Source organism: Ambystoma mexicanum, chromosome 5p (genome assembly GCF_040938575.1).
Source record: "Ambystoma mexicanum isolate Mex_15411 chromosome 5p, UKY_AmexF1_1, whole genome shotgun sequence".
Classification (NCBI taxonomy): domain Eukaryota; kingdom Metazoa; phylum Chordata; class Amphibia; order Caudata; family Ambystomatidae; genus Ambystoma; species Ambystoma mexicanum.
This window is the reverse complement of record NC_090930.1, coordinates 1,151,989,513-1,152,002,492: the sequence shown is the minus strand read 5'-3', so window position 1 is coordinate 1,152,002,492 and position 12,980 is coordinate 1,151,989,513. Positions and strand designations below refer to the sequence as shown.

The 12,980-nt window shown below is 41.3% G+C and overlaps 1 protein-coding gene across 5 annotated transcripts in view; it reads right to left on the bottom strand.

Moving 5' to 3' along the window:
• Positions 1 to 12,980, bottom strand: part of KIAA0319 (KIAA0319 ortholog) — an 806,237-nt gene that overhangs the window by 139,106 nt on the left and 654,151 nt on the right. For all 5 annotated transcript variants that reach the window (XM_069613622.1, XM_069613623.1, XM_069613620.1 and 2 more), the window contains one exon: positions 12,306 to 12,454. In XM_069613622.1, coding sequence (XP_069469723.1) covers positions 12,306 to 12,454 — 149 coding nt within the window. The remainder of the gene's footprint in view (positions 1 to 12,305; positions 12,455 to 12,980) is intronic.

Genomic DNA, 12,980 nt, shown 5'->3' with positions numbered 1-12,980 from the left:
TGTAGTCTCCCAGTCAAGATGGGGGGAACAATGACACAATTGTACACTTTTTGCCTAACATAGTTCTATATAGGATTTATATATTTGAGTGACACTATGGTATGTGTAATTTTCAAGTTATCTTTATAAAGCAGAGTATTGTTGAAAGCCAGTCATGGGGGTGAGGAGGGGAAAGTAAGTCATAAGTGTTGGCCCACGATGTGGCAAGAGAGTTTGCAATACTGCACACTGGTACAGTTATTTTTCCTTAATTGTGGCTGCTTTTCAGGGCACCAGTAAAGGGACACATGTGGGTGGCCAGGGTGTCATGCCACGAGACAGGTGGCGTTTATGGAGCCGCTGGCGGCATGGCCCGTCATAGCCTTCCCGTCACGTTTTCTGCTTGCCGGTCTAGTTGTTGCAAGCAGACGCAGCCAGGTGTATTTCTACCACCTCTTCCGGGTTGCTGATGCGTCACAATGCTTCCGGTTTCCTTCCGCTTTGTTGCAGTACGCTCCGCTGTGTATTTCCCAGCCTGCTCGCTTGCTTCTGTTTCCCGTGCTTCTTCTGCCCCTTCCCTGCTCCTTTCTTCCCTCGCTTGCCCTCTCTTCCGTGGCCGCCTTGCCCACCTATTCCCTTGCCTTCTTCCATTCGCTTCCTTGTTCTTTTCACGGGTACGCCTGTCTTCTTTCCCCGCCTTTCTCTTTCCTCATATCTGTCTCCTCCCTCCGCATTCGCCCTCTCTTCCTGGCAGCTTTTAGCTCTTGCCTCCCTTTCCTCTGTACCTCTCCCCTCTTGTGTCTGCTTCCACGTGTACCAGTTCCGGCCTGCCTACTGGATTGTTACTCTCAACGTACTACTCCTCGGTTTACCAGACGCCCTTGTGTTCGGAGTTTGCTTCAGCCTCACGCCGTGTATTACACCTCCAAGGATCTTCACCACTGTCTCTCTGTGGATTGGTTCCGCCTAGACCTGCTTTGCCTCAAGAGTGTTCCGTCTGTGCACCTCTCCAGTTTGACACCGAGGTCTCTCAGGGTTTTTTTGTGCCTTTGGGCTTTTTCCCCTTCTTGACGCTCCCAGGCGGGTGCACTTGGTCACCTCTGCAGTGACACAGTGGCTTCCTTCCGTGGTCGTCCTTATCTCCACAAAAAAAAGGAGAGACCCAGAAGAAAAGAAAAGAAGGGTCCCTGGAAGGAGGACGAAGGTGAGGAGCTAGTGGAGGGTGGTGAATCAGAGTCTCCCCTTTCAGACGAGGATGTCACTGATCCCGGTGACACAGGGTAACTTTTCTTCAGAGGGCTGACACAACCCCTTGTTTTTTTTTTAGGCTTGCTCAAGTATTTGGTTAGCAGGATTTTATTTGGGTTGTCATGTTTCCTGTGCAGACGCTTACTCACAAGACCACAATCACTTGTTTCGTATTGGGATTTAGATTTCCAGGACATATTTCACGACAGATTGCTGGGTTTAAAAAGTGAGCACCTTTTATACTTTCCCAAAATATATTTATTGGAACATTTCCTCTCTTGTGTTATTTTTATGGTGTACATTACTTTTTTTAAAAGTCCAATGCTCTTTTGTCTTGAGCACTTTTGTCTAAGGAGTAGGTCTATTGAACTACATTTGTATATTTCACCAAGATATATGTTTACTTACTGTGCATATATTCATGGGTGCCAGCTTTTTATTTTCAGAATGGGGGAAAAGTACCTGGACATATGTTATGATTGCAGTTGGTCATTTTTTCCCCTTTTCCGTGCTGTTTAAATGCGGTTAGTTGGGGTTGTGCGATGTATCAAAACAGTCATAAAGAGACTTGCCATAAACAAAGGGCTTGTAGCACGCTGCTTAACCAAAGTGTGTGATCCTCGGCAAATCACACAGGGCATTAACTAAAAACATTGGGAGTTATCAACGCCTGCAATCTTTTACAGGTAAGATATTTTCACAGCTGCAGTCACATCAGGGGTGAAAAGTAACTGGTGACCCGGGTCTCCCAACCATGCACTAACTAGGACCGACCCTGCTTAGCTTCAAACCGGAAAAGGCCAGCCCCCACAGTCCTTGGTGCCTAATAAGCGAGGCAAAGTTACAAGACCACTTAGAGCAACATGGCCTGATGGGGCCGGCCCCTTCCTCACTTTGAAGCTAAGCAGGGTTGGTCTGAGTTTTAAATATCTCCTAACACACAGCATCTGCATTATTCTTTTTTTAAACCGTGCTAAGTATGAAATGTATGCACAAAGAAGCACCAAGCCATTGTGGCCTAGTGGTCAAATTGTTGGCCTTTAACTCTGGCATACCATGGGAGAAGGCTGTATTTTTTGTTTGTTATTTTACTAATTTAATTTAATTATAAGAAAAGAAACGCAACTGGGAGGTGGCGAGGTCTGTTGCAGTGCAGTCCTGTTATCCTATTTGGCATGAGTGTGTTTAGACATGGCTGCAATGTCAACCACGTCCAAACATCCCTCGTGCCAAAATAACGGTGCCAGAATGGCTTTCGCACCGAAATGGGCACTGCAGCGGAGTGGCTACACCAAATTGGCACTCAGCAAAATGACGGCGCCGAAAAAGGGTACACCGCTTGGAGCATGCTGCTTAACAAATGTGGGTTCTCCATGGCAAATAATTGAATTTCACTGCACATTGCCTAAAAACATTATGAGTTTTCAAAGCCTGCAATCCGAAGACCATGTTAGTGGTCCGGAAGCATTCTAAAAATCTATGGAATAACAAAACCGTTGAAATTCAAGGAAAAATCTTTAGTTGCAGGGACGTTAAGGTGAGTACATAACACAACAAAACCCCTGGAATTCAGGTAAAGCCACATTAACTTCGAGCCCCCTGTTCCCTTCCTGGTGAACACTGTTGTTTCAATTAGGTTGGGCAGCATTTTTTTTGCGAAGCAGGATGATGGGTGACCCAACTTTCAGTTGAAGGTCATGTGGTCGCATTCCCGGGTGGTAGGAGGAGTTGAGGAATTCTGTTGGATAGTTTATGGCTTTGTCGGCATCCGCCGCAGAGTTGTACTCAATAACTGTGCCTGGAAGAATATCCTGAATCTGTTCATAGGGCATGGATGTCGAGTTTTGGTCCTCATGTCGGGACGGTCCTTCTACGACCACATTGATTTTTTCTCTGATTTCAGACAATCGTCTCATGTGTCAAGGTGTTGAATATCGAGGGAAAGGAGTGTCCTAACAGGCAACTATGCAAAAGTTGATTCAGATTGGTGATACGGTGTGGAATTCTACAATTCCACACTGTATCATCAACATATATAAACCTTTTTTGACTCTCCCAACTGTTCGACCAATTATGAGTGGACAGGGAGGTGCTACAGAAGCACTTGCTGATTACATTGACAGTAGTATCAAACGGTATCCAGTCATTATTTCGAATGCAATAATTTCGAAAGACAAAATGTCGAAATTATTTATTCGAAAATAAAAATGTCGAATTACAAAAATGTCGATTTTTTTTCGATTTTTTTTCGATTTTTCGAATTGAAGTTAATACAAGGTAAGTGTTTAAATGTGTTTTATTATTATTTATTATTATTTCTAAACATCTTTTATTTAGTTTTCTTTAATAGTAATAGCATTAAAAATCTTGAATAAAAATAGCAATTAAATAGCATGTACTATGTAATATTTTAAATAAAATAGTAGTTAAATAAATATATATTTAATGTAAACTGCAATTTTAAATAAATAATTAACAATTGCAAACTGTAACGTTAAACATTTAGTATATTTTTTCGTCAATAGATGGCGCTATTGTTTTAGAAATGAGAGATTGTCCATTTGTTTACATATGGTAATAGCATGCTACGTGAGGTTGCGTTGCGCTACGTATACGTAGGCGCCATTTTTAAAGTTCATTCTCGCCGCGGTTTCATCGTGTTCGGGTCTCCCTGCGTTCCTGTGGATTTTTTTTTGGATCTTCGATTCTTTTTTACCCCTTCAAATGGATGCAATGTGGTTTTTTTTTTCTGGATTCGATGGATGTTCTGCTTGGATCGAGGATTTTTTCGCAAGGACTTTCTTGGGACGTTTATATTTTACTTTCTGGATTCGATGGATGTTTCGGTCGGATCGTGGATTTTTTTGCAAGGACTTTCTTGGGACTTTTATATTTTTCTTTCCTGGATTTCACTCCTTTGGATCGCAATCGTGGATTTATCGTTGGATGGTGTTTTTCATTGTGCTACTTTTTGCATTTTGGGTTCCTTGGATGTTGCTTTGTGGTGATTTTTACGGGTTTTCCCTGGAATTCTCATGGTGCAGTGGATATTTCGCAAAAAACGTGAGTATTTTTAACATTTTAAATTGTAAGCTATTGAATCAAGGTAATTAATTGTCTTTGTCATTTTCATTAAAATTTCGTACTATTTGCTCTAGGCGTTGTTCATAGTCTCTGTATTTTTTCTTTTTTAACTCTGTGTTTGCTAGTGAAATTGCTTGAGAGATTCGAAATTCCTGATGTGATTGTTCATGATTTAATTCCTTTAAAAAATGCCACAAATTGGGATTACTTGTGTTGAACGTTTTGTTAATACGGCTGTGCCATCCCTCAAGTGCATTGTTCGTCCTAGGTCGCCCTTCCAAGGTTGCCTTGTAACAATTCCACAAATTTATAGTGTATTTTGGTCTTCTTCTGGTTCCATTTCTTGTTAGTTGTCCAATCCATGTATTTTCCATGTAATCTAACAGGTCTGCATTTTCTTCTTCATGATTTTTAAAATAGTCAGTGTCAATCAAATGTTCATAGAAATTTATAACCTGATTTTCTTTCACAAATGCCAATCCGAATATTTTTTTTACGTGATGTTGAAATATGCTGTCCTCTGTGTATTTGCTACTTAGTCCAATTTTTTGTAGTTTTTTCCATATCGACTGAGTAAAATGAAAGAAGCAGCCTTGTATGTTAGAATCAGGGTAAATTGAAGAAAATGCCTTAATCTGCGCTAATTCAAAATCCATGATTATGTTTTTTGGTTTAGAATTGGGTACAGTGTCCTTGATTTTGTTTAACATGATTCTATAGGTTTCCTCATTTTTTTTGGGCATTAAAACATAAACAAGTGGAATCAGTTTATTATTTATTGTTCCGTGTATCGAATATAATTGTTGGAAGGGGTTTGGGCAGGCTTTGAAAGTTGCATCACCTTGCCACTGGGCACTTTCACTCAGATGCTTTAAATTGGTTTCAGTAGAAAATATCAACATTTTTTCGTCTCGTATATCAACTGTGGAATGGTGGAACTTTTCTCCTTTAGCTGTCACTGCAAACACTTCTGGTATGTCTTTTTCATTGTACGTTGTAGGTGCCGGTGGTAGATTTTCTTTTTGCTGCTTTGTGCGATTTACTGTGCGTTGCATATCTTTTTCGCTAGGCATCTGTGCAGATATTTGTGTGGGTAACGTGTCACATACCGTCGATATGACCAAACCGCTTGCTTGACGGGGGTTTTCTGTTGCCTTTCTTTTGAGCTCTTGGAGAGTCTGTTTTATTTCTATTTTTGTTTTGTCCGGTAGATGATTGTGTTCCCCCTTTATTTTCGTATTGGCAATGGCAACTATAACACGCGCGGCACATTTTAACAGCCCATATTCGATGCACTTCCAGTACGAGCGGTCATTTTTCTCCAATTCTTTATTATAAATGTATCCGTTCCATATCAGCTGTTTTCCGCCTTTTTGTGAGGCTATGTACTCAACCCTTTCTGTCATGTTCAATCTAAAGTAACAGAAAAAAACGATTTACTATCTTTTCCATACACTAATAATAATATATTTTACAATTTAAATATCGTGTCACATATTTTTTTTTTATATTACCTTATTGTTTGCCTGACGTAGCCGAATCGAATATACTTCAGTTCGCTCTGACTCTGGTTCTGTCAGCTAATGACAGTTGTCCACAACCGTCATCTGTCCCTTTGGTGTTTAGGCAAGGTTCTTTACTCGTGGGTGTCACACATTGGTTTAACCCCTATGACCCTTGATTCTATGTGGTATTCGTTAGTCATAATGTACTTTATTTTCAGATTGGCAAACTGTTATGTTTGGTGGTGGAGAGGGTGGTGGGAGAGTTTCGGCGTAGAGGTAACGGGGGGTTGGGGGGGGTAACCCCCCCCATAAAAATGGACGATTAGTATCACCTCACTTCGCTCTGTTAGTATTATCGTTCGACTTTTTTTTCGACATTTTTGTTTCGACTATTTGACTTTTTCTATTATATATATATAATTTCGACATTTTTGTTTTCGACATTTTTTTTCGACATTTTTGTATTTCGGTATTATTTTTTCGACATTATGACTATGAACCGTATCAAACACTTGGTATCTGAGATCCCAGCATACCTAAAAGATACAACGCACACTCTGCAAATACTACAAGGGTTGATTTGGAAACCTACATACTATCTAGTGACTCTGGATGTGGCAGCACTATACACATCAATCCAACACAAACTGGCTTTGGAAACGATTGACTTCAGCTTCAGAACCTACTCAGCTTCTCACTATACACATGAACAGATGATAAAAAGTTTTTGGGAATTCACTCTTACGCATAATCAGTTCCTTTTCAATGGAGACTACTATTTGCAAATCAAAGGGATTGCAATGGGGGCAAAATATGCACCATCCTTGGCCAACCTATTTATGGCCTTTTTTGAGGAAAGATACATTTTTCAAAATAACCCCTTCAAGCATAACATTATTAGTTGGAAAAGGTACATTGATGATGTCCTGGCTATTTGGGAAGGTAGCAGAGAAGACTTTGAAGCATTTATGCTTTATCTTAATGACAATACCTTTGACATCAAGTTTACAGGATACATGGACGCAGCAGAAATCCCTTTTCTAGATCTCAAAATCAATATTGTGTCCGAGATTATCGAAACCTGTACTTTTAGGAAAGCCACTGCAGTGAACTCAATATTGCATGCTAGCAGCAGTCATAGACACAGTGTTATTCAAAACATACCTAGAGGTGAAATGCTAAGAGCCAAGAGAAATTGCAGCCAAGATGAAATGTTCCAATCAGAATATAAGTCTATTGGACACAGATTTCGGGAAAGAGGGTATCCAATCCAACTAATTAGGTAAACCACTGATTCGGTTAAGAAAGTACCAAGATCGCAGTTATTGACAGAGAAGACAAAAGTGCCCGGCGAAAAATATCCCATACATGTTAACTTCATCACCAAATTTTCAAGTGATCACAAATTTATACATTACATATTACAAAAACATTGGCACATTTTGCATCTAGATCCGGATTTGACATCGTACATTACTGACCGACCAAATATCATTTTTACGAAGGCAACCACTCTGAGGAATATTCTCAGTCCCTCTTTCCTCAAACCTGACCCAATTGGACAGGAAAATTAGCTCACTGCAAGGACCAAACCAGTAGGCTTCTATAAGTGTGGGTCATGCAATTTCTGTCAGCATGCCCTAGCACCCACAAAAATCTTCAGTTGTCACAATGGACTTCAAATCAAAATAATTGATTTTATCAATTGTCGTACGAAATACGTGATTTATGGTATACAATGTGTGTGTCAGAAAATGTATATTGGTAGCACGATTAGGGAAGTCCGCTTTCGGATTCGAGAACATCTAAATAACCTCAGCAGTCAGGACATTAGACTCCCACTGGCTTCCCACTGGCAGAAACATCATCAACTGGACAACACCAACGATATTAAATTCATTGGACTTAAACACATCAAACAACATCAGAGAGGTGGCAACAGAGAATTGGCCCTATGACAGCAGGAAGCAAGAATGATTTGCAAACTATGTTGCCTGTCACTGGGCCTGAACCAAGACCATGAACTTAATGTGTTTTTATAAACTACAATAGCACAATTGGTTGTATACTGATCTAATATCATTGGTTCCTTGGTGTCAATTATCAGCCCACTTGTTACAAGTCCATGTAATATTGATAGTATCTACAGATTTGGCTAATCCACCACATCAGGTTCAACTATCATTGTGAACAACACCAATATAAGACAACAACTGTTTGCTCAGTATATGATGTTGCTACAATGTGCATCACAACTATTACTAACTGCAAGCATAACCTGCCAGATCTAACCAATTATGCCTAGTAATTGGATTGTTCATTAGACAATGTTGCGATGCTTACCCATAACTCCCAACAGATCTACACCTTATGACAGTTCAATCAATTGCATTTTACATGATATGTGCTTCAACTTATTCCACAATTGCAGGAATGACATTTCTAATTTTAGAATTATATCCTTTATACGTAGTTGCACCACAGACAAGACGTGTTCAGCATGGAATTCAAACGCTTAGTATTAGTCTGAACACACTGACCCTTGCATTTGCATTTGCTTTTGCATCAATCAGCCAGCAACAGTGGTCATGTATGACTCGCTCCAGCCTGAATTGATTAGGTTACTATGAGAACCAACTGGTATTGCTGATATTTGCAAACTTACGCCAAGACACATGCCATCAGGCTCATGACTAATAAGAGTGCTTGCCGGCAAGCCCGAGGTGCCTGTACATATTTCAGTGAATCCAATCAAGATTCAACCCACAATCATTTACTGACTTGCAATCAATTGAGTCTTAGTCACACTTTTGGTATATGCGGTTCCCCTGAAAGACATCGGATGAGTGCTTTTGATAAAACAAGTGCACATGAAATGACAATTCTCATTACTTCCGGCTTGGAATGAGTTACCAAGCAACAGGGTCACGTGACACCGTCACCTGATCAACTTAGAGAAGGTTACTATGGTAACCCCCACTCACTGCCGATGCTTGCAGTGTTTGAGAAGCTATCTGCCATTGTGCACACAAAATATTTGGAGCTCATGCCGGTAAGTCCGAGTTGCCCCATCTTTCCTTGTTAGCTCATTCAGATTGTTTGTATCACCAAACAACTAAAACACGTTGTTATAACTATCTTGCAGATTACGGCTGATATTAATGGGAAAGCACGATAAACACGTGCGTGATACTTCACTCCTGCTGCATCAGTGGCACATTAGTCGAGTAATAACTATGGCTTGACATTCAAGATAGGTAACTACAGCTTTCATTTTGACAAATCATACGAATAGTGAATTTCACAACTATTACTGCTAAATAAACCGCGAGTGCAGCATTTTAGGCTAATTATGCGCTGTATGCTTAATGGTTTCACAGCTCTCAGACCTGGCCAGCAAACGCTTTCGTGTATTACCATTTCCACAGCTTTTTTAAGCACAACCATGAATTAATCAAGAAGAATTACAACAAGGTATGCCCTGATTTATCTGTTTATTTAATAACAAGTTGAGTTACTAAGTATACGCATTATTCTGACGTTATGTCCCCATTTTTCTTCTCTCCTGTTTCTTCGTGTTCATTGCTCCGACCCTCTTCCCCCTACTCTGGTTGTTTTGGGTCAATAATAGCCAATGTTTAGCAATCATATAACAGTTCAAGTGTTAAATGTATTTGTATGCCCTGAGGACGGCCTTTTTGGTTGAAACACGTGTTGGCAGGCATCACATGGCATTACATGGAATTTCTTGGCATTACATAGCATTACATGGAATGGCATACGGCTTTTCTTTAATTGCTGCAATTCAACAGCGTTATTGTTTTTTGGTACATTGCCTTGGCATCACATGGCATGACATGACATGGAATTTCTTTAGTACAAGGCATTTTTCGCAATTGTTTAAATTCAACGGTGTCATTGCCTTTTGGTACATTGTTTTTCGGCCATTCTGGTTGACTATCGCTTTCTGGCATGCCTGTATTACAAATGTGTATGTATAGGTAAAAAACATCTCATGGAACTTCTTTAGTATAAAAGGTTTATTTTGCTTTGTTTTAGTTTTGATTCAACAAACACATGAATTTAACAATGTGTGTATTTTCTCATGTGAATGAACACTTTTTCTTTTGAATTAAACATCAGTTGAACATATTTCGTGACTACTTCCCCATCAACTTTCTTTAACTTACCACAGCAAGTGGTTTCTAAATGGTTTTTAAGCGCAGCCTGTGTAGATGGTAATCCTCAACAATTTGGTATACTTTTTGGTGATAGTGGTAGATCACCCTTCCACCTACACGACAGCAGCTTAACTAATACTTAACTTACACCTAATAACTTCAAGGTGTGCGCATTCCTGGCAAGGGCCCCACTCCCGCAACCTCATTACTTAGCTTCTGAGTACCAGGTGTGATGTATCCCGAGGTATCGTCCCTGTTTTAGATGGGGAAGACCCTTTCCATGAGGCCAGGGTGGTGAGGCCGTTGCCCGATAGTCCCCCTTGCAGTGGTAATAAGCAGGCGGATCTCACAGAGAGGGAGGACCCCATTAAGAGTAGTGACCACTTTGGCAGAACGCGGTATCCCCTTGACCCTCCCACCTTCCCTCAGGACTCCTTCAATTCCCCATTACCTGTTACTTCCATGTGCTCTAGTAATATATCCCAAACGAGAATAACTGGGACAAAGAACGGGACACGAGAAATGATGATCAATCGCCAGAACCAACACACACGCGCTAGTCTACTAGATGTTCCTATTGGCCAGCTGTAATTTAAAGACAGAAAGGGAAGCGAAAGATGGCATCTTCAACTTCGGTCCAGCACGGACCGAGAACACAGCAAGGCCCACGGAGATCCAGAGTGCAGAACAGCAGACGGTGTCCTGGGGGAAGCATGCTAGCAAAAGGCCGGCGACACAGAAGGTAGTCCGAAGACGAGGCAAGGTACTCCCCAGTATCTGAAGCTGCTGGCGTGCAACAAAACCGCCGGAAAGCTGCAGAGAAGTGACGTGAAAGACCGGAGAAGGTCCCAGGAAGCCAGGAGAGCTACCGAAGTTCTTGGGAGACCCGCGAACAGCCAGAACATGACAGCCAAGACCCTACAGGCACAAGGGTGGCTAGTCACGGGGCTGGGGAGACCCAGAGAGTGCAAGGGACCAGAAGCAAAGCACAAAGATAATATTAATTGGGCAGAGTAATCAAGTGAAGGGCGTCTGGGACACATATAAGGAAGGCATACCCCTTCCAGTAACAAAGTGGATACAAACTTTACACAAATAAGTGGCACTAACAGACCTTGGCAGGAGCGTAAACCAAGGCTTTGGATCGAGGGAAGATCAGGCCAAGAGAACGTTGTGCATAACCAAGCAAGTGGGGTCTTGTACACGCGCTGGGGAGATGCACCCTGACCAATGGTAATGTGACCTCGCAGACTTTGGCAGGGGAGTAAACCAAGGCTGTGGCATCAAGAGACATCAGCTAAAGAGAACATTGAGGTTAACCAAGCAAAGGGGGTCTGGTACCCACATAAGGAAAGCATAGCCAGACCAGGGAGAAAGGGGAATACAGACTTTGCATATAGAAGTGACATTCACAGATCTTGGCAGGAGAGTAAAGCAAGGCTCTGGAATGAAAAGAGACTCACGGAAACATAGTGAACAATCAAATGAAGGTGGTCTGGGACCAATGTTGGGGAAGCATACCACAAATTGTAAGCAAGTGGAATACAGAGCTTGTGTGTAGAAGGGACAGTCAGAGACTTTGGCAGGAGAGTAAACCGAGGCCCTGGGTAGAAGCAAATACAGAGAAATAGAATAGTGGATCCAGGAACATTTGGCAGGAGAGCACGCCAAGAGGAGGGATACTGAAAATAGGGCCTGGCAAATTTTTCCAGATCCTTCTTTCTTGTTGCAGAACCTGGGCGCCAGGTTTATCAAGTAAAGATAAAGACTTGTCTTAAATGTTGAAGACACAGATACTAAGTTGGACAAAGCTGGAAAGGCTCTGGGGAAAGGGAAAGAACCCCTTGAGTCATGTGGTACTTTTGTTTGTTTTTCTACACTCTTTTGAATTTTTGTTTTGAGCTAAATAGCTGGCCTGCAGGTCGACAGCCAAGATACACTTCCCCTTTTCACTTTATATTGAGTTTAGCTTGTGAGCGACAGGTTAGAAATTGGACACAGGGCAGCAAACTTTACTTTGGACATTCTGACACAAACATTTACATTGGCTAGCTTTGTTGAGGCAGGGAACCCCTCTTAGTGGTAAGACTAGTTAGGATTTCCTCCACCACTCCATTTTGGTTGTCAATAAAAAGTCTTTGCCAATCAACATGCCACCTTTGTGTCCATCTCTTACTCATAGACCCTAACACAGGATACTTGCTGGATGCACAGGGGACATCATTTTAAACAAAGCACACAGGCCCCTGGTTCTTTTTACTGCATCTATGATTGGCAATAGATATTTGTAACTGCTTTAGAAACGTACCTTCGCGAACAGTAACAGCAATAGTATTAGTGCTGCTCAGTCCCTGGGTGTCTTTCACTGTCAACCGAAAGTGGTATGCACCAACCTGCAGACCAGTCACAATTGCCACTGCTTTCTCGCTGTTTTCAATCTTCACCATTGGTGGGCCACTGGAATAAGAGCAACAGAAATTAATAATGGCAGAGGAGTTCTAGAAAATAAACTGCAGAGATGTTACTTTCAAAGTTGCTATTTTACTGAAATTCTATCTTTTAACTGTTTTAGTGCCAACATGATGCCAAGAAAGTTTAGTGTTGGGTGCTGTTTCCTTTGTTTGCCTTGACATTTTCCCACAAATACTAAACAAATATTCTTTCAACACAGCTATGCATTTTCATTGCTGCAACCTGTGTAAGTATCTGGTTACCTCATGAACATAGAATGTGAAATTTGATACAAAAGGATATAGGAAATCAAAAAGAATACAATTGTTGATAATACCTACGTGGGTGATTAAAAAACCGAGATGAACTGCAGACCTGGAGGCCAGAGGGACACGATCATCACCCGGCAAAAGAATAATCTGTGGGAGGAGAAACACTGACCTGGAAACCAGCGGTCCAGCTCTGCAGTGAACAGTTTCATATTTCTGCTATAAAAAGGCATGTGCAGAAACTCTTTCCTTCTTCTCCAACC